Here is a 22,860-nt window from a genome sequence, read left to right as displayed (position 1 = left end):
AACACATGTTTGCAACAAAAGTGTTGAGAGATTGAAATATGACACCTTCTTGGCTATTGGCTGATCCTTCTTTGTCTTCTTCATGAACTCATTTTGAATCACGACCCAGTTTAATTCCTTTTGTAAACAATTCTAACATTCTCTGAAGTAGAAGAAAGTAGGTATGAGATTCTTGAGAAGCTTGTCGAATCAATGGGAGAACTGTATGATCAACTCATATTTGTTTTGATTTTAATCCTTGGCCTTTTTGTAATGATGGGTTAAGTTATTTTGATGAAATCCTTAATGTTTTTCCCCTCCTATTCTGTTTTTCCTTCTTTTTTGGTCTTTGCAGAATGGGAAGTAATGGGTTGGTCTCCGATTCAGAGAAAGCTTCTGAGACTAGATTGGTTCATGCACCCTATGGTTCTGTTGTCCTTGGTGGAACCTTTGACCGTTTGCATGATGGTCATCGAGCTCTTCTGAAGGTTTTAGTTCCTGAGCTTGATTCCTATTTTATCATTTTCTTTTTAAATTCTGAAATTTAATGAGTCTATTGGGATCATTATCTTTGTTGTTGTTGTTAAAAACATTAAATGATTTTTATTAGGCAGTGGCAGAGCATGCCAAGGATCGGGTGGTTGTGGGGATTTGTGATGGACCAATGCTGATCAAGAAAGAGGTTTGTTCTCTTTATTTCATCTTTTTTATTATAATGTCATTTATTCAGATGTTTTTGCATGGCTTCTTGGATGATGAGTAGTTTGAATAGATGATTTGTGCCTTTGTGGTTTGCTTTGCAGTTGGCAGACATGATTGAGCCCATCGAGAAGAGAATGAAAGCCGTAGAGGATTACATCAAGGTAAGATAGGAAAATCATCCTCATTGCATTTTCTAGCTTTCTGCAAAATGATGGGATTTTGTTGTATATGTCGTTCAAATACATTAATCTTGTTAACTCTCAATTGTGTCAAAAAAAAGAAGGTTTGCAAGAAAACCAGATTTGGTTGAAATCTTTAGGAAATTTGAAACTGAAAATTTCTTATTTGGTTAAAAACTTTAGGAAACTTAAAACTGAAAATTTCTTAGCGTTGCATAATTTTTTTAAGTTGTAGGGAAAGTTAGGATGACTTTGTTGGGACTCGGGTAGAATTCACCTTTAAAAGCTAGCCATTAAGGAGAGGGTGCACTAGTCTTTATAAGCCTTCATATCAGAATACTTACATTCGATGTGGGATCGTTGCTTTTGTGGAACCCCAACAAATCTCCCTCTTCACATGGGAGCACACGTGGGAATTGAGATCTTTCAATTTTTTTTCTTTTTCCATTCTCGAAAGCACACAGGAGTTGCCATGCCTTGGCTCTGATGCCACTTGTTAAGACTTGGATACTTTCTCCTTAATCGATAGTTTTTAAGGATTATTTTACCCGAGTCCTAACAATTGATATTAGAGTGAGGTTCTTAAAATCGTGTGTAAAAGATGAGGGAACCACAACACGGATGATTAGCTTGAATGTGAGCTACAAGATGGTTTGGAAAACAAAGATGGAAGACTTGCTATATTGCAATGATCTGTATACACCCGTAGAGGGTGATACAACGAAACTAGGAAAAATGTATGATGCTGAATGAAAGACCTCGGATCAGAAAGCCGTTGGATTTATCTGACAATTTCTGGATGATATCGTTTTTCATCACAGATCAAAAGAGACATCGACACATTTTGATGCAGAAGCCGAAACCATGATTAATTTGGCTGTTCTTTGATTTTTTCGTTGGAGCCTTTTTATTTGTTTGTTCTTTTAGCCTAGGGTTAAAACAGTCTTTTTCATGGTTTATCTTCTTAGTTCCCCTCCACGATTTTAGAGGGATTAGTATTTTATTTTATTTGTTTTAGTTGTTTACACTTATACTCCTATTTAGAGTATAAGTCTATTCTATGTTTTATAATTAGGATTCAGATTAGGAATCCCAACTCCTAATCTGATTAGGATTGCTTTAGATTGATTATTTGTAAGGCCTTTAGGCCCCTTTATTATTATAAATAGTAGAATCGTGGGAGGCTCCCCACCTATTATGTTTGAAATTTTGTTTCTTCTTGCTGCTGCCGCCATGACTGCTGCTGCTTCTCTGTCTTGTGTGTCATATCAAGGCCCCTTGTGAGTAATATCAAGGGCTAGGGCTGGAGTAATCCGCGACTCCTTGCATCTTGCAGATCGGGAGGTTCGTCTTCTGCTTCCTTCAAGTTCTTCAAGGTTGCTGCTGCTGAAATTCTGCAATTCCAGTAAGAGTTACAATTTCCTGCAACTTTATCATCTCTTCTTCTTACTTCCATCGAACCTAATCGACTTCCCCAAACCCTAGCTTCATCTACATTCATCACAGCCCTATTCCCTCATCAGATTACACTCAAAACCTAACCACAGGTCCATCACAGTAACCCTCCCACTCGATCTCAGTTGCAGCCTCACCTATCCACTACAAACCCTAATTCCCTCCCTCAACATAAAAACCCAGAAACCCTAAGATCTGCCTAGGCCTAACCAGCCATCAAAACCCCACCAAAGTCCAGCCGAACCACCCCCTCTCTGCTAGGAAAACTCGACCTAAAGCCCAGCCCCTAAATCTGCTCCTAACCCTAGTTTCAGCTTAGATCCTAAATCTGGAAACCCAAAACCCTAACCCTAATATTTCTGAATTTCTATTTCTTATTCAAACCTCATTAAAACCTATTCTAATAGACTCCTAAAATTCTGCAGACCATTACCCAATAAAACCCTAACTCAATCTCCCATTCCTAACCCTAATTTTGCCCTAGTTACCCTAAACTGCCCATTCGGCCAACCCTAAAACAGAACCTGGTCCTAAGTGAGATTTATTTCACCTAGGCTACATTACATTTACTATGGAAGAAACTAAAAGGACTGTACGATAGGAAGACTGTTGGCAACAAAGCTTTCTTAATTAGGAAGCTTGTGAACCTGAAGCATATAGTAGGAAGCTCAATTGCAGAACATTTGAACGAGGCGGCAAAATCAGCTCTCCCTATGAAGATGATGTTTGATGAAATATTTCAAGCCCTGTTACTTCTCAACTTGATACCCAACAGCTAGGGGACACTGGTGGTGTCTCTTGGTAATTCTACACCAGATGGGATGTTCTTAGTGAGTCAAGTGATGTTGAATGAAGGGATGAGAAGAAAATCTTTGGGCTCACCTTAGAAGAGGCACTTGCCATAGAAAATAGAGGGAGAAGTAAAAACAAATCAAGGAAATAAATTTCATGTAATTATTGCAAAAAAGAAGGGCATATGGAAAAGAGTATATGAAGCAATAGAGATTCAAAGAGAAAGGAGTAGAGCATAGATGAAAAAGACGCTGATGCCATCTACTCAAATGGGGATGTTATTATCTTTTCAGATAATGGAAAATCGTATCAGCCCTCCTCAACAGATTGTTTATACTGATGACCTTGTTGATCTTATTCAGATCCTCCTCCCATGTCACATAACGATCAACAAGACAATGTAGACGCAGATGATGATGGTGATGATGCGACGATGATGCTTTTATTGTAACACCTCGTATGCAGGTCATGAATATTTCATTATTATATTAGGTGTCCTGGAATATTCTAATGCTTTTATGAATATTTTAATAATATTTGAATAATTGTGAGTATTTTATTGTTTGATATTCTGTTTTAGTATTATATCAATGGAATGTATAATGTTTTATATTATTATAATGTGAGGAGAATTATTTTATTAATTTTAATATAAGTTATATGAATTATATGAATTTTATATTATATAATACACTATGGTGAATGTATGTAGATATATATCATTGATACAACATATAATTTGTAATTGTATAATACATTAAGTGAATAGTGAAGTAGGTGTGAATAGTCAAGTAGGAGGTGACTTGGCTTGGCTTGGTTTGGTTTGGCTGAACCAAGTGGTTCAAAGATGGATGCCATGGTTTATTTGAGTTTAGGAGATTCAAGAGGAGCAGCCACATGGTTAAGAGGAAGAGGTGGCCTTGGGAGATACCATGTGCATGTCTAGGAGGAGGTGGCTGATATGTGGCAGCCACAAGGAGAAGGAGGTGGTGGCATGACTAGGACTGCCACGACATGCTTAGAGAAAGCATGTGGTGGCTGAAGCATGAGGTGGACTCTCACATGATGCTGAGAAGAAATTAGGTGGCAACATCACCTTTAAATGGGGTTGAAGTGTCATGGTAAGGTGAAGCCACATAGCTTAAGGGTTGAAGTGTCTCAACATTAGGGTAATGAGGATTTGACTAAGTAAATTGAGGTTAATTAATTTAATTAAATTATATTAGCTCTAAGATCAATTAGAATTTTGATTAGTTCACTGGTCAGTTAAACTAAAGTAAGTCCTAAATTAGATTAGTAATTAGATTAATTAAAAGTTCCTAAGCTAGGCTAAAGAGAAAGGAATCGATTAGCACACTGCAGAGTTTCAGACTCGGAAGAAAAAAGAGAAGAAAAAAAAGAAGGAAGGAAGAGGATGAGAAGCTGAAGTTCAGAGTTGTTGCTGGGGTTGTTGAAATTCTGGAACTTATAGAAGAAAGAAGAAAAGGAAGAAAGAAAGAGAAGAAGAAGAGGAGCAGGGAATTGAAGGGAACTAGTGCATGTGTATATAAACACTTGAGATGGAGAAATTAGCGTGCTGAACCATGGGAATTCAAGAAAGAAATTGAAGAACAACAGAGTTTTGCTTGAAGAATTTGGTATATTAAAGTAATAGTTAAAGAAAATAGAGGCTGATCTTGGGAAACCAGTATGATTAATGAACTGTTGAGCTGCTAAACCAACAAATCTTCAAGAGGTTCTTGTGATTAGATAAGAATACAACTGGGTTCAACAACGGAGTTAAGAAGGCGAATTGAAAGAAGAAGGAACTGGAGATCTGATGTCAATTTGAGATTCTAATTCTGAGGGTTTACCTTAACCATTGAGGACTGGAGTTGAGCAACAGAGGGCCTGGAGTTCTAATGTGAAGGACAACAAGGGAAATAGAGAAGAAAAAGAAGAAAGTGATGAAGGATTATGTTGTGGGTGTGTGAAATTGATGGGAGCTTCTGTAGGAAGTGGGAAAATTAACAAGATTTATGAAATTCTGGAGCCAAACAAGAGTGGTTGAGCAAGCTCTGGAATTAGAGAAGAAGAAGAAGAAGACTGCTGGGTCCAAACATTTGAAGGGAAATTTGAGAGAGAGCAAGGATTGCACAGGAAGTTTTATTGAATAATTTGAGATGATTTCATATTTCAGAGTCAAGAATAGATTAGAATAATGCTGTGTTGCTAAATTGAAAAGGGAATGATATGGATGTTCATGGAATTAGAAGCTGTATTGATAAAAGACTGAAGGAATTGAAAAGAATCTTAAAGAATTCAAGATTTAATCATTAGAGTAGAGGATTAGATGAAGGGTTGTGCTAATTCAAGACATAATTGAAGTTTCTGCTGTTGGGTTCAAGCATTTGATGGAGGAAATTGTAACAAGTTGGGAGCTGGAACCATTAGAATTGCAGAGAACCTGAAATAAAAGGGGTTGTGATACTGGATTGTACAAATTGAAAGAGAGAATCATGTTGATCTGGATTGCTGAATCATTGGGTTCTAAGAGGTTACTATGAATTAAGAAGAATTCAAGTGAATTTATCAAGGATTAGAAGGAATTGAACTGGGTTGCAGCTGATTTATGAAGTCTATTGTTATATTTGAAGGATCCTACATCAAATTTGGAGCTGAGATTGAGTGTTTGAGCCTACCGAAACTTAAGAGTTGCAGAGGCATTTCAAGAACTACAGTGGAACAAGGTGAGTGAAAACATGACTGTACTTTGTTGTAATGTGTATATGCTATGTGATGGAAATGAATGAATGATGTATGATTTGATCAGTGTTAGCAAATATGTTATCAAGTTTTTATTAAATAAAATGCTTAACACAACAGTACATAAATGATGAATGTTGTGTCCTAGGAAGTGCTTGTATGAAGTGATACTATGCATATGACTAATGACTGTAGAATGAAATATGTTATGTGCTATGTGATGATCAATGTAAGGAAGTGATTTTATATATTATTAGATTTAGTGAAGAAGAAGAAGAGAGGAGAAGGAGAAAGAGGAACTGCACAATTGGGACTGCAGTCGTTAGAATGACTGCTCCCAAAAACATATATTAAATAGGGTAAATCATAAAAACCACATAGACAAAAATACCCCTCATTAGAGGAGTCGTGAATAGGAGCTGACGCTAGCTCCCTATTCGCGGCTCCCCCTTCCTAACGCTCCCCCTCAAGCTGGAGCATAGATGTTAATCATGCCCGGCTTGGTACAGGTATAATTTACTCTCATACTTCCCAAAGGCTTGGTGAACAAATCAGCAAGCTGCTCCCCAGTGCGAATATGACGAGGAGAAATAATCCCTTGCTGCAGCTTCTCACGAACAAAATAATAATCAACCTCAATGTGTTTCGTTCTCTCAAGAAACACAAGATTCTCAGAAATATGAATAGCCGCTTGATTGTCACACCACAACAGCATAGGAGAATCATCACCAAATCCAAGTTCAGTCATCAACTGTCTAATCCACATTAGTTCACAAGTGCCATGAGCCATAGCCCGATACTCCGACTCTGCACTAGATCGAGTTACTACAGCCTGTTCTTGCTCTTCCATGAAACTAGGTTCCCTCCAACAAAGACACAATAGCCCGAAGTAGACTTTCGATCAATAGGAGATCCTGCCCAATCCGCATCAGTAAATCCATCAATCCTTCTATGACCATGATTAGAGTATAAGAAACCACGCCCTGGATCCTTCTTAATATATCGCAACACCCTATAACTGCCTCCCAATGAACTGTCCGAGGGGCGGACATAAATTGACTTAGCACACTGACAGGAAAAGAGATGTCAGGTCTAGTTATAGTCAAATAGTTGAGTTTCCCTACAAGCCTACGATACTTCTCTGGATCATCCAGATATCCCCATCCTCTGCCATAAGTTTCACATTTGGATCAATAGGAGTATCCAAAGGCCTAGATCCCAGTAATCCTGTCTCTGAAAGTAAATCAAGCACATACTTTCGCTGTGAGAGCGAAATCCCTTTCCTTGATTGAGCTACCTCAATACCCAAGAAATACTTTAGTCTTCCCAAGTCCTTAGTCTGGAATTGCTGTCCCAAATATGTCTTCAAGTTCTCAATGCCTGAAGAGTCATCCCCTATGATAACAATATCATCTACATAAACTACCAAAAATATCCTCCCTGCATCTGACTGCCAGAGAAAACACTGAGTGATCACTCTCAGACCGAGTCAAACCAAATTCTAACACAACATCTGTAAAACGGCTAAACCACGCTCTCGGTGACTGTTTCAGCTCATACAAAGATTTCCTCAACTTACACACCTTACCAGACTCCCCCTGAGCAACAAAACCAGGAGGTTGCTCCATATACACCTCCTCAAGGAGGTCCCCATGCAAGAATGCATTCTTGACGTCTAGCTGAAACAACGGTCAGTGATGTATAGCAGCCAATGAAATCAAAATGCGGACAGAAGTAAGTTTCGCAACCGGAGAGAAAGTATCCAGATAGTCCACACCATAAACCTGGGCATAGCCTTTAGCAGCAAGACGGGCCTTCAATCGAGCCACAGACCCATCAGGATTAACCTTCACCACAAATATCCAGCGGCAACAAATAGCAGACTTACTAGAGGGTAAAGAAACAAGATCCCATGTTTGATTGTCCGTCAGAGCAGATAACTCCTCAGTCATGGCAGCCCTGCACCTAAGAATAGGATAACTGTCAATAGTAGACAAACAAGCAACAAAAGAAGAGGACAAACGTGCATAGGACACAAAACGATTAATAGGGTGTTGGGTACAACTCCAAACCCCCTTATGAGTAGCAATAGGAACATCAAGATCAGAAATAGGAGGTACAGTAGCCGAGGAGGAATTATCTGGAGGTGGATCTGAAGGCGAGGAGGACGTGGGAGATGGTGCTGCCTGGGTACTGTATCTCTCCATAGGTGTAATGCGATGTGTCGGCTCATCGGGTGGGCGACGACGAAAAACAGCCAGTGGTTGTGTTGGAGGTGGCACATGAGGCAATGGATCCTACACAGTAGAAGAAGTATTGACAACATAAAGAGGGAGATCATCGTCCAACTCTGAAGCAGGCAGTGAGGATGCAACAAATGGAGTAGATTCAAAGAAGGAGACATTAGCGGTAACAAAGAACTTCTTTAAATCGAAAGAATAACAACGGTAACCCTTTTGGGTTTTAGAATACCCCACGAAAAGACATTTAAGAGCTCTAGGATCCAACTTAGAGCGACCAGGACGATGATCCCGAATAAAACTAACACACCCAAAAACACGTGGTGGTAAGACAAACAATGGATGGGAAGGGAACAACAAAGAGTATGGAATACCACCACCCAAAACAGAAGAAGGCATGTGGTTAATAAGATAACACGCAGTCAAAACAGCATCAGCCCAAAAAATTTTAGCCACTTTCATCTCAAATAAAAGAGATCGAGTGACTTCCATCAAATGTCTGTTCTTCCTCTTGGCTACACCATTTTGTTGAGGTGTATCCGCATAGGAGGACTGATGAATGATCCCATGCTGAACCATAAACTCATTGAAGGGAGCAGAAAAATATTCTTTTGCATTGTCACTTCGAAGAACTTTCAAAGAAGTAGTAAATTGATTCTGAATTTCAAGCACAAAAGTATAGAAAATGGAAAACAATTCAGAACGATCTTTCATTAAATAAATCCAGGTAACTCTGGAAAAGTCATCCACAAAAGTGACAAAGTAACGAAAACCCAGCACAGAAGTAACAGGACACGGACCCCACACATCAGAATGAACTAAAGAAAAGGGTTGGACAGCCCTGTTATTGACTCGAGGGGGATAACTTACACGGTGAAGTTTCCCAAACTGACAAGACTCACTGTAAATTAGACAAGGACTGAAACCGACTATCTAAAATCTTCAAACTCTGCAAGGAAGGATGACCCAAACGACAATGAATTTGATGAGGAAGTGCCACACTCGAACACGCCACAGTAGATGCGTCGTCAAGAAGATACAGTTCCTCAGATACGCGACCTCTACCAATCGTCTTCCTCGATTGGAGATCCTGAAACTCACAATAATCAGGAAAAAAGGTAACAGAACAATTGTTAGCTTTGGTAAATTTTTGAACAGATAATAAATTAAAAGGAAATTTGGGCAAGTAAGAAACGGAGGACAACAACAAAGAGGGGGTAACTTGCACAGTGCCTGTACCCTGAACTTTAGCAAGAGATCCATCGGCTAACACAACATTGGAAGAAGATTCACGAAATGAAGAAAAAATACCTGATGCTCCAGTCATATGGTCCAAAGCACCTGAATCAATGATCCAGGGACGAGAAGTAGATGATAGGCATGCAATAGCATTACCTTGCTGAACTAGGGTAGCAGTGGAGAACTGAGATGACTGAGAATTCTGAAATTGAGTAAATCGCTCATAATTTTCATCAGACATAGTCACTGTTTTACCCTCAGGCTTGGAAGGAGGGGTAACCACCGGATCACTGCTGGCTGAATTCGCAAACTGAGGTGGTTTACCATGAAGCTTCCAACAAAAGCGCTGAATGTGACTAGCTCTGCCACAATGATGACAAGTGCGCACCTGTCCTGAAGTCTCTGAAGTGCCGGATGTGGGTGCATTACTGTTCCCTGACCCACGACCACGGCCACCACCACTGCTGCCCGTACCTGTCCCACCACTAGACCCACGGTTGGGAAAGGCTGCAAGTGCGGAACTCTCATTACCATGGGTGGAATCTTGGCTGTTCTCACGAGAAACCCGTAAAAGTCGAGAAAAAGCTTCTGGAAGTGTGGTGACTCTATCCCCACCAAGGATTTGAGACCGTACTGGCTCAAAATTCTTTTCGAAGTCCACCCAAAAATACCATAACAGCCAGCTGCTCTCGCTGTTGCTGCATCTCTTTCACATCAGATGTGATAGGAAAAATGGAATTCAACTCCTCATATAGTCGCTTGAATTCCGCAAAATATTGGGTTACAGTTAGAGTCTTCTGATCCACTTTATAAAAAGCTTGGGACAGGTCATAAATCCAAGACAAGTTGTCCTTCCTAGAATAGAGGACATTCAAGTATTCCCATAAATCCTTTACTGTGTCAATGTGAGTAACCAGGTCTGCAATCTGATTATCCATTGAGTTCGACATCTGACTCAATATTCGTGCATCCACTGTATCCCATGTCGTGTCTCCTTCAGGCTTTGGCTTTGTGAGATGATCCTGTTGATCACGCCCTGTCAAGGCCAATCAAACCACCTTTTTCCACTGCTGAAAATTAGAAATCCCTTCAAGTTTCCTTTCGGTATTGCGATGAGAAGAGGAGGATAGTTCAGTCACAGTCGTCTTTGCATCACCCATGCTTCACTAAACACCTTGAATCTTCACAGAGAAGCCTCGGACAGAGTGAAACTGATGGACAGTAAACACTCCTCAAATTACAAAGTTCTGTAACTGTAGGACAGCAAGCTGATATGATCTTCAATCAATCACAACCAATAAAAATAAAAACCTCAAAACCTGAATCGATCTCCACCTTGGACAAGCAATCACCACCAAAAAATAAAGACACAAAACCTGAATTGATCTCCACCTTGGCACATACCAAAAAATAACTCCACAAAATCGAGACCTAGTTCTTTATTATAGTCATGAACTAGTCTCAAATAAAACCACCAAACTGCAGCAAAGGGTGCTGCATCCCCTTTAAGATAAGAGCACGAGAAGTCCCAAACCTTCAAGTCTTCAAAACCGCAAGCTTATTCAAATCAAAACGCAGGAACAGGGACAGGATTAAGGATGAATGATAGACTCCTACAGTCCCTGCTCTGATACCATATTAGATTTAGTGATGAAGAAGAAGGAAGAAGAAGAGAGGAGAAGGAGAAAGTGGAACTGCACAATTGGGACTGCAGTCGTTAGAACGACTGTTCCCAAACACATATATTAAGTAGGGTAAATCATAAAAGCCACATAGACAAAAATACCCCTCATTAGAGGAGTCGTGAATAGGAGCTGACGCTAGCTCCCTATTCACGACTCCCCCTTCCTAACATATATCATGTCAAATGAAAAGAATGAAAATGGAATGAAGGAGAAAGAACGAGAAAGGAAGTAAAGAAATAAATGTAAGAAAGATGAAATGAAAAAGAAAGAAAGAGAATGAATGATGTTCATGTATTTATTGATTTAAATGAAAGTACATGGATGCTTGGTTTTGTATGCCATGTAATGATATATGAAATGTTGAAATGTCCAGTTTGTTGGAATGTGAACTAATATCTTAATATATGTTGTGGAGTATGTTAAAGAATGTCTTTTGAGTTCCATGAAAATGTTACCTTTATATGATGAATGAAAAAGGAAAGAAAAGATTAAATGGAAGTGAAAGAAAGAAAATGAAAGAGAAGCATGTGTGTTTGATTAATGGTTATTGTATTAAATATACCTGTGGCTACCACCCCTTTCCAGTAGGGGGTTATGTACTGGATGAGGCTCTTGAAAGAGAAAGAGAATAGACGAGGGGTCCTCCCCTAGGGCTACTATGCCTGGACACATGGGAGTAAAGCGCGTCTGTTATGATTTTGATTGGACGAGGGGTCCTCCCCCCAGGGCTACGGTGCCTGGAGACATGGGAGTAGAGTGCGTCTAATATGATATTTATATAGATGAGGGGTCCTCCCCCAGGGCTACGATTTCCTGGACACATGGGAATACAACGCATCTATAATGCTGGGCTACAGTGCCTGGGAATGTTTATAGTCGACTACCACCCTCAACTGTTTGTGCACTATGGTAGTTCACTAAGTGGCCAAGACCTGAGCTAATTAAATAAAGAGTGAAGTTTTATGAGGTGCCATGTATGTCTCCGTTCCATTTATTGTTCTTTTGAATGCTTGTGTGTATAGGATCATGTGTATCTCACTGGGCGTAAGCCCATCCCTATATATGTTGATGTTTTTCAGATGACGAGTCAGCTGTGGAGTCTTTTACAGCTCCGGAGTATTTGAACTGTGGGTAATGCTAGAAGATCAGAGAGAAATATTTTGAGAACAAAGTTATTTCAGAATATTTAATGTTGATGAATGAATGAATAAGATTTTAGTTGTACAACATTGTAGATAACTACCACCATTGAATACATTTGACTTGAACTGTTATTCAATATCTAATGCTTCTGCTACGTTGTAAGCGAGACTGGGATTTATTTATTACTATTAATGTAAGATTGTAACCTACTAGGTCGGAGCCTGCAAGAGCAGTGCCTAAAACCCTGATTGAGTTTGGAATGTTACATTTATAGTTGGTACAAGTGATGTGAACAGGTTGTAGCCCCCTCAAGAGTTACTAGTTGAATCTCAATTGATGAGATGATCTATAGAGAAGTAACAAATGTCTATTACGGCTCCACCACATCAATATATATAGATAAATCAGAATGCTTTGAAAAAAGCAAAGGCCAATGGGTGCTAAAGCCATGCAAGTGGAGTAGCTACATGATGGAAGTACAAGCTTTGATTGGTGCAAAGTTGGATCTGTTCCACATATAAAAGTTGTTCATTAGAGGGACTAGCGTTGCATAGAATGGCACACAAAATGTTTGCACAAAATTGCACAAATAGTGGTGTACAAGGAATGGTGCATGTACATATCGTGATGCACACAAAATGATACATGCACTAATAAGGCTTAGTGATGCAGAGCTACAACCCTATATCCGCAAGAGGAAGAATAAGAATAAGCTGCTGTCCAAGTGATATATTCAATAGTGTTAGGTCGATCCATACTTAGTTTATTTTTTTAAGTGTTTCTTTATGTTTTGAGTTGAACCGGTCCAAACTGGTTCAACCTTTGGTCCACTTTAAGTGACTTGAGTCACCTTTTAATTTATGTTTTATTTTCTGTTATTTGGGTCCACACCATACTCCCACGATTAGAGTGGAGTGTGGATTAGTTTAATCGGCCAGGGTACTTAGACTCCTAGGTTGAGTATGATTGTAAGGCTTTCAGCCCTATTTATATTAAGGGTTTTTTACAAATGCCCCCCTAAAAATGATCATTTGTCCAAATGCCCCCTTACAACTTTTCTAATTGTAAATTCTCCCCAACTTTCAAAACATTGTAGCATTTTAGTCCAATTCGTTAATTTGGGACGTTAGACGTTAGTTTTAGGGAATCTAATGACCAAAATGCCCTTTTGATAAAAACACCAAAATTAAAGAAGAAGAAAATGTCCAAATTGCCCTCATCTTCCCCAAATCGATTAGGGTTGAAACTGAAAATTTTTTCCCAAATTGGTTAGGGTTTGAACCCATCTGGAAAGCAAGAGATCAGATGGTCGTACAGAGTGGATGGATAAAGGGCATAAGAAATGTCTGATTCTCTGGCTTCGTATTCATGATTGGGCTGATTGTATTTTGAGGTTGTGAAGGAATAGAACCCTGAACGAATCAGACATTTCTTATGCCCAAAGAATTGGCGTTGGCCAGCCAAGAAAAATCTAGTGGTCAGCCAGAGGAAAGGGTGATCTCCATGAGTTGATGATGGTGGAATAATAATTACTAGGAGAAGAAGACAGAGATCTAAACAACTGCAAGTTTCAGTTCCTGAAAGATCTCGCTTAAAAAATTGGAAAAAGGGTACATTATCACCTTCTCTGCAAGTTTAATGAAACATTCGTTTCTTAATTCATGTGTACTTCCCAAACCGAAAATTAGAGTAAGGATTGGGGCTGAATCAAATCAACCATAAATTAAGTGATAATCAAAATTTTCCATCTTCAATCGAGAAACAAGTGGAGAATATTTGCAGAAATTAAGCTCAATCTCATACGTAACAATTTCGTCAATTTCTCTTCGTTAATTGGGAGGTAAAACCCGTAAGAATCCCCTAAAAAATCTCAAACTATTCAACAGTATCAATACTAAGAAGATGATTACCAAGGTTGAAGAAAGAGAAAATTTATCAACAACTACAGAGTATTTCTGTTTTCTTTACACAAATTTCTTACAAGCTAATTCTATAATTTTCTTCTCCACATCCGATTTCATCAACTCCTTCAAGCTTAACATCCGGAGAAAAGGAAAGAAAGATCTACAAAAGTAGAACGAAAACGAACTAGGCACACAACAACTTCACCTATAGCTCGGAATCAATCACATTCACTTACCCTTCCCCGACCCCGTGATTTTTCCACAAGAAGGACCTCCATTTGGGTTTGCTTCTTCCGTTCTGAAATTTCATTTTAGATAGAATAGAATTAGTCATTTGAATACCTTCTGCTACTCTGAGAGGTGATTGTTGCTGCTACAATCTGGAACTATAGGTAAAAAGCAAGAAATCTGATCTCTTGCTTTCCAGATGGGTTCAAACCCTAACCAATTTGTGGAAAAATTTTCAGTTTCAACCCTAATCGATTTGGGGAAGATGAGGGCAATTTGGTCATTTTTTCTTTAATTTTGATGTATTTTTATCAGAAGGGTATTTTGGTCATTAGATTCCCTAAAACTAACATCTAACGTCCCAAATTAACAAATTGGACTAAAAGGCTACAATGTTTTGAAAGTAAGGGGGAGTTTACAATTAAAAAAGTTGTAGGGAGGCATTTGGACAAATGGGCATTTTCAGGGGGGCATTTGTAAAAAACCCTTATATTAATGCAAATTGTGGAGCACTTCATTCTCCACTTTTCTGAAATTAAATTGCTTTGCAAGCTGCTGCTTCTCTTCTCCTTGTGAGATTGCTTTGTGTTTGACCAAGGTAAGGTGGGATTGGTGTTTGATCCAATCAACACCTTGCGGTGTGAAGACCGGGTGGTCCGAACAGGCTTCTTCAAGTTTCAGTTGCTGCCATCATTCCGCCTGCATCTCCAAGTAAGTTTGAAGCCCCCCATCCCCAATCCTCTACTTTTAACCCTCATCAGCTCATCCCTAACCTCCCCCTTTTATTTCCTTCAATTTCCTTAGCCCTAATTCACTCACATTCACTCACAGACTTATTCCAGCATCAACATCACTCTAAATTTTAACCACAGTACCTCCACAGCCTCCCGACCACTCGACCTTAGCTTCAGCTCCATTCCCACTTCGAAACCCTAATTCCCCTCATCCCTATTAGCTTCAGCTCCATTCTCCCTTCAAACCTTGGTCGAGTGACGTCTCCCAACCCCTAGAGAACTCGACCTTAACCCCCTGCCCTAAATCCATCTCTAAACCCTAGATCCCCTCGCTCTCATCTTTTCAAAAACCCGAAACCCTAATTTTCTGATTTTGAAATTCTTATTCAAACTGCACTAAACCTAGTTTTTTAGACTCCTCTAAACCTGCCCAGCTTTACCATATAAGATTCAACCCCCCCATTACCCTAACCCTAGCCCTAATTTGGACTAAAATCTCAATTTCTGTCCAATCAGACTTCCTGTTCATAGTTGATCCTGTTGCTTGGCTCCTAGCTGGTTTCCTTGCCACCTAGGACTATATTACTTAGGGTGAAGAATGGAGAGAGTAAGTTGTTTGTAGTGGCAAAGGAACCATGCATAGGATTGGCAAGAGGCAGTAGACATTCCTACTATATGAGAAGTTTGGTGTACGTCATGGTAGAAAGCCTGTGTTACAGGGTTATACAGATGTTTACATTTCATGTTTGGTAGATTCCTTCTCGTGACTCGGACAAGGAATTTGGAGTTTGTTGGGATCCTCCTTACTTAAAAGAGGGTGACCCACACGTCTTGTTGTTGGGGCTCTCTAATGTCTCACTTCTGAAGTCAAATAGAGAGGAGGTTTCAGTAAAAGGAGGCGGCTTTCACTAAAGTTAACACAGCCACAGAACTGTGTGCGTAGATATGTGTACGATGCTATTGGACACCCACGTACCACCATAACTCGGTCATCTATCGCTTAGCTTTGTGTTCCTAGAAAGGGAAGTGAGAAGGGGATGAGCATGGGTATGTATGATCTCTTTTTTTGTCTTTGGATTTTTTTCCATGAGTGAAAAGGTAGAGAGGAAAACAAAGAAAAACTTAGGTTTTTTGGGTGCTCTCTTGTGTTCCTTGGGTTACGGCATGACAACATTCTCTCTATTAAGGGAATAAGGGAATGAAGGTTCTATGGCTTTCATTGTTTTTGTCATGTTGGGTATTGAGGTGTGAGTATTGTATTCTTGTTGGTCTACCTTGTTTGGTGAGTTATTTTGTTATCCAAGAAGAATTATTATTCTTGATGTTTATTAACCTCTAACATTGGTTAGATAGAAGATTTGTTATCCCATTACTTGTCATAGTGGAAGTTCCACTTAGATGAGGTCCTGTGGTTTTTCCCTTTTACCTTGAGAAGGGTTTTCCATGTTAAAATTGTTGTGTTCTTTTGTAGTTGGTTTGATTTGTTTCTGTATGTGATTATTTTACGTATATGTGCTTGTTTTTGTGTATCTCCGATTCTCCATAACCTTATATAGGTGGGAAGGATTTATTTTTCCCAGCAAGTGGTATTAGAGCCATGCAGTGGCAACTCCAGTGTGTCTCTTGAGGATGGAAAAAATCCCTTGGGAAAGATTTTAGTTTCCACGTGTGCTCCTGTGTGGAGGGGAAGATTGTTGGGGTTCCACGTGAAAGCAATGATCTGTTAGGTACTTGATCGATACACCAAAAGCTTCAGAGTTGATGGAACGTATTAAATCAAACCCTTTAACTATTTTATACTAGGCTGGCCCAATCTAGTGCCCATACACTATATCGAGCTCCGTTAGGCACATAACAGACCACCACGCTTCCACAACCGTCGTCCTCAGCCGCTTTCACTCTAGGCAGCTCTCACTCTAGTAGTAAGTAACCCTTTCCAAGCGGCTCCACCCTGCCCAAAGGTTTCTGCCTGGCAGCAAGTAGCCCTTTCGTGACAGCTTTCACTCTACTCTAGGTAGCCCTCTCCTAGGTAAGCCCTTTCCATGACTCGAACCCGTGATGTGGTGCCTGGCTTTGAGTGTTAGGTACTTGACCGATACGCCAAAAGCTCCAGAGCTGATCGAATGCGTTAAGTCAAACCCTTTAACCTATCCCATACTAGGCTGACCCAATCTAGTGCCCATACACTAGATCGAGCCCCATTAGGCAACAACATGATCCCACATCGGATGTGAGTAGCCCGATGTGAAAGCTGATAAGAACTTGGGCACCCTCTCCTTAACGGCTAGCTTTTAAAGGTGAGTTCTACTCAAGTCCCAACAGATTTGTGGTTAACTCATCCTGTAACTAGTCCTTCACTTTCTAAGTGGATAACAACCATTATTATGGACAGAAATTAGAGGACAACACCTCAAGGGAGTTCAAATCAACATTCTACGAACACATACTACCTCATACAAAGAAATAAGTGCACTCCACCAATTGAAAACACAGGCTTATCACTTAAGAAGTGGATTAGTAAGCCTAATATGACGGAAAGCCCTCCTTCGTTCCTTTATCTAAGCCATCCACTGATGCATTGCTTATTCGAACAAGATGTGTCTGGTAATCAGGCTCCAAGTATGCAAAATGAGATTATGAAGATGCCAAGGACCATAAACAAACTTACAACTACCTCACCGTACCACTTAAATACCCCCTAATAATCTGTCCAGCTGTATATATTCGCTACATTTTCAAGCCATGTAATAACATAACTAAGTTCCGCCTTTACGCAATCCTTTATGCCAATTGCAACAGCATATAATAACAAGATCATATTACTAGGAAGTTATAGTCACAAATCAGTTCATTCCATGTAATGCTCCATTTCCTAGCTAATTGAGAAGGTATTGTCATACCTCACTTGGAACTTTTGTCTTCTGAATTATTCCATTTATAGACTGATAGCACATCATGGAAGTTATGAGTCTTATGACTTAAGATGCAACGTTTGCATCCATCAATGCCATGCCTTAAATTGATTAGTTATAGGTATTATTAACTATAACTAATCAATCGCCTTTCATCTCTGGGAGAAGTATAGCCGATAACATCCCCCTTTGTTCGGAAATTGTCAGGGGTTTTGATCATAAACCATTCCTCTGTTGCCCTCATGAAAATTCATATCCACAAAGCATTTAACTCCCTATGGTGGGACTTCATTTGCGATGTCATGTCTCAAATGTCCTTTCCCCCTGTCTTCATCCATTGGATTAACTCTTGCATATCCTCTCCTTTCTTCTCTGTCATTGTCAATGGCTCCCCTGCCGGTTTCTTCCCTTTAAAGTGGGAATCCGTCAAGGATGCCCCCTATCCCCCTTTCTCTTCTCCCTTGCTCTTGAGGCCCTCTCTAGGAGTATCCAGTCTGCAACTGACCAGCTCCTCATCTCCCCCATTCCTAAGTGTTAAGGCCCTCAACCTTACCAACCTAGTCTTTGCAGATGATCTCATGATCTTTTCCAAGGCTAACCCCTCCTCCATCTCTTCCATTATGTCTTCCCTTACACTCTTCGAAAACCTTTCTGGTCTTCAGATCAATCTTTTGAAATCCCATATCTTCATCTCAGGTGTTTCGGAATCCGACAAAAAATTTCCTTCACCTGACGAGATTCTCCCTAGGTTCCCTCCCAGAGTCCCAGTCAAATATCTTGGCCGCCTTCTCATTCCTGCCAGACTGACTAGTCATCACTGTATCCCTATGCTGGATCTCATCGGCTAAAGTCTCCAGCTCTGGAAGGGTAAACTCCTCTCCTTCGCTGGCAGGATTGAGTTGATTAGGTCTGTTCTTCAATCTTCTTATATTTACTGGTGTGACATATATGAGCTCCCCAAATCCACAATTAAAGCAATGGAATCTCTCTTCTACGCCTTCCTTTGGAAAGGAAAAGAATGCTCCAAATTCGTCTACCCGCTTAGTTGGGCAACCATCTGCTTCCCTAAATTTGAAGAAGGTCTCGACCTCTGTAGGATCCTAGATTTTAGCATTACAGGCATCCTCAAGAAAATTTGGAAAATCTCACTAAGCAGGACTCCATCTGGATCAATTGGATCTACTCCTATCTCCTCAAAAAAGACTCCATTTGGACAGCCCCTCATTTAGCAGACACCTCTTGGGTCTAGCGCAAAATCCTCCTCCTCAAGCCCTTAGCCCTTAGAGCTACCTCCTCCCTGATCGCCGATGGGACCTCCACTTCCCTTTGGCTTGACCCATGGCACCCTTTGAGAGTCCTCTTCAATACCTTAGGAGCCCGCTCAGTCTACTCCTTTGGCATCCCTAAATTTGCCCCACTCTCCTCTATTATCTCCCATGGCTTGTGGTCCCCTCCCTCCCACTTTCCCCCTTGTCTCACCCAAGTTTGGGCCTCTCTCCTCCCTTCCCCCCCCCCCACCTCCCACTTGGACAAGATCATTTGGACCCCCTCCCCCAAGGCCCCAATGATCTCTTTAGTTGTAGGTCTGCTTGGGACTATGTTAGGACTCATGCCCCCATTGTCCCCTGGCACAAACTTGTTTTGTTCAAAGGTTGCATCCCCCGCCATAGCTTCAATGTCTGGAGACCCCTAAACAATTACCTCCCTACCCAAGCCTTTCTCTTTTCCGCCACATCCCTGTCTCCCCTTCTTGTATCCTTTGTTAGGACGGTATTGAGGACGTTGATCACCTATTTTTTTCTTGCCCTTTCACCTCCACTATTTGGAAGAAAGCTTTAGATTTCATTGCGCCCCATAGTAGAAGACCTTTACCCTTTGCCCGGGATTGACTTTGGTTGGATATGACTTTTTCAGGCAATTCTATCTGTGACTCCGCCGGCATGTTGGTGTTTGGGGCCGCTATCTCGCACATCTGGATGGAGAGGAATCTTCGAAGATGGACCTCCAATTCTCGTTCTTTCGACATGATTTGGAAAGCCATCTTCTTTGATGTCAATTCCAGGCTATACTTGCTCCGCCATGGTTCTTTCCTAGATTCTCCCTGGAACAAGCATATTGTTACTTCCTGGGGCTTAGATGATTCTCTTTTTCAGTCTCCTAGCTCGCCCCTCTAGGGCTTGTAGGGCTTGAGGCTTTGTATAGTTCCCCCCCCCCCAACCCCTCTCTCTCTCTCTCTTCCCATTTTGGGGCTTTGGTAATGAATTATTTATTCACCCAAAAAAAAAAAAAGGTTAATTCACTTTGCCTCAACCAGTTAAATTATATAGTATACGGAACCAATGGTTAGCATTTTTATGAAGACTACAAAAGTAGACTTCTTTTACAAATTGAAAGAGGTAATGTTTGTAAAACGTATATCTGATTTGTTGGTACCTGAATAAGGGCTTACCTTTGATCTTGATCGCAGTCCATCAAACCAGGATTGAAGGTGGAAATGGAAGCTATAATGGATCCTTATGGCCCATCAATTGTTGATGACAAATTGGATGCTATTATTGTCAGGTATATCTAGTATGTTTGCAATTGTATTTTTTCTCTATAGGGCATAAAATTCTTGTGGCTTAATGTAGCGCCCCCAAATCCGGGTAAGATATGGGTGCAGGCCCTCGCGGGCCGCCGTTAAATAACAACGTGAAAATTTTCTTCTCTTTAATTTTTTTCGTAGCTGTCACCGAGGTCACAAAGACCTCAACCCAATACACACACCCAAACTTAGAAGCACACTCACACTCACATTCACAATCACACATATCATATCCTCACACAAGAACACACACACACAGTCACACACACACTGCCACATGGACAGCCACACAACAACCCAAGGACACATATACTCACACGCCCACACACTCACTCACAAATCCAGCCACTTGGGCAGCACCCCATCACACACCTACACACTTGGACATTACCACAAACACCTGAGCTGCAACATACACACGTACACACACATAGGTAGCAGCACACACATAAACAAAGGAACATACAAAAACACTCACGCTGGGCACACACAACATGGGAGGGGATGAAGAGGTGGCTGCCGGCCAGGTCTGCTGGCCGAGCCTGCTAATTTGTCAGTTATCTGTTTTTCCAGCAAAGAAACGTTGGTTGGAGGAATATCTGTTAACAAGCGAAGAGCTGAAAAGGGTCTGCCACAATTGAAGGTTTGCATTTAATCTCTCTCTCTCTCTCTCTCTCTCTCTCTCTCTCACACACACACACACACACACACACACACACACACACAATCATTATTGAATGAATGAATCTCTAAATTCTGCTCCTTGGTGAAATGCTGATTTGAATATCTTTCATGGGAGTATGAGAAAACGGACAGTATCCCAGAATTTATTCTTATGATAAACTTGTAGTTACTTTTACAAACATTGGAAAATGTTATATTCACACTTTTTTGTGTCTTTCACCCATTCATATACCAAAACTTCCACACTTCCATATGATGTTGTCTTATTTCAAATGGGAGTGCAGTTCTGCCTAAGATAAGAGAAAATGATCAGGGTGTGCAAGATTATGCAAATGTTCTAGAAATTTTAGATCCCAACATTTTTTTTCCAGCTAATTGATAATGAAAAAGTAAAGGAACAATGTTAATTTGGATCAGTCTATTTTCTGTTTGGATCCTCTCACATATTGAGGAAGTGGGACCTTTGTCTGAAGAGAAGAACAATGAAACACTGGTTTAACTATTGTTTAGTGCATCTTTCACACCCTTGTCTTGGACCAGCTTTCACTTTTTAGATAATATTTTCTTTCTGAAGCAGGACAGTAGTAGTGCCCCATGTAAACACAAAATGCAAAGATGATTTTAACTTAAAGAGTCCAGCTCATTTTATTCCCAGGGAATTCCTATTTCTAGATGAAGGCTGGAATTTAATGGACCTGGATCTCCCACTTTTTATGTTTTTTTTGGTATATCAAAACAGATTGAGGTAGTGGATCTTTTGCCTGAAGAAAAGAGTGGTGAAAAGCTTAGTTCAACTGCATTGAGGAAACTAGAGGCTGAGAAATCCAAGTTGCAGAGGTGCACTGTCAGGGAGAATCAAATAACTTGATGATGTATGTTGAAGCAGGAGGTGAAGTTGGTAGCGATGGGGTGGTAAGGAGTGCGTAGAATCACTTAAGCTCCTTAATTGTGGCTATCATAAATAGGAGATTCAGTTAGCCGATTCTGATATAGAATGAACTCTTGGAGGAGCCAAAAAAAGTATTTACAGAAGATTGTTGTCAGTACTGCAATGAGGCAAAGATGATGCAACAGAAACTGAATAAGAAAGATATTAGAAATGTAATCCACGTGAGATACCTTTTGTTCCACATTGAATTATTGAGTTTAAACTTGATTTGTGTTTGCATCTTTTCTCTCTTTGTGAATGAAATTCTTTGTTCAAAAGAACCAAATTAAAACAAACAAATTGTTAAGTCATTCGAAAACATATGGAAAAAAAGTATTTGCAATATGCGCCGGAACCCCTTGGAAGGAAAAAAAAGAGGGACAATTTCCTAGATCTACTTGGATAAAAAAATATATTACAAGAAAAGTAGGTATAAATCAAAGTCAAACTTATTTGTTTTGTAATATACTTGTTCTTATCTAGTGGATCTAGGTAATTTTCCAAAAAAAAAAAAATCCAAATAACTTATTGTTCCCACCCCATCTCCGTCTTGTATGCAACTCTTTGATTAGAAAATTCAACATGGAGATTTAAGTGCAAGTAACTGCACCTATTTCCACATTTAGTACCCAATTTAAGTTTCTAACTCGGGTTCCATTTGATTGCAAGTAAATGAAAGTAAAGGAATGTGAAATTACTTGGGAAAAGAAAAATGATAGTTTTTGTA

At 40.1% G+C, this 22,860-nt stretch overlaps 1 protein-coding gene across 1 annotated transcript; it reads left to right on the top strand.

Moving 5' to 3' along the window:
• Positions 1-22,087, top strand: LOC122671646 (phosphopantetheine adenylyltransferase 1). The gene is made up of 7 exons (XM_043868996.1): positions 1-203; positions 335-467; positions 590-661; positions 783-842; positions 20,405-20,499; positions 21,095-21,164; positions 21,945-22,087. The coding sequence occupies exons 1-7, from the start codon at positions 193-195 to the stop codon at positions 22,071-22,073; spliced, it is 570 nt and encodes a 189-aa protein (XP_043724931.1). The 5' UTR covers positions 1-192; the 3' UTR covers positions 22,074-22,087.
• Positions 22,088-22,860: the final 773 nt, after the last annotated feature.

The sequence above is a fragment of the Telopea speciosissima genome, chromosome 1 (assembly GCF_018873765.1).
Source record: "Telopea speciosissima isolate NSW1024214 ecotype Mountain lineage chromosome 1, Tspe_v1, whole genome shotgun sequence".
Taxonomy (NCBI): domain Eukaryota; kingdom Viridiplantae; phylum Streptophyta; class Magnoliopsida; order Proteales; family Proteaceae; genus Telopea; species Telopea speciosissima.
This window is presented reverse-complemented; position numbering and strand designations above follow the sequence as displayed.

Coding starts and splice junctions, on each gene's coding strand:
- LOC122671646 (XM_043868996.1), top strand. Junction 843..20,404: donor CCGTAGAGGATTACATCAAG/GTAAGATAGGAA, acceptor TCTTGATCGCAG/TCCATCAAACCAGGATTGAA. Junction 20,500..21,094: donor TTGGATGCTATTATTGTCAG/GTATATCTAGTA, acceptor CTGTTTTTCCAG/CAAAGAAACGTTGGTTGGAG.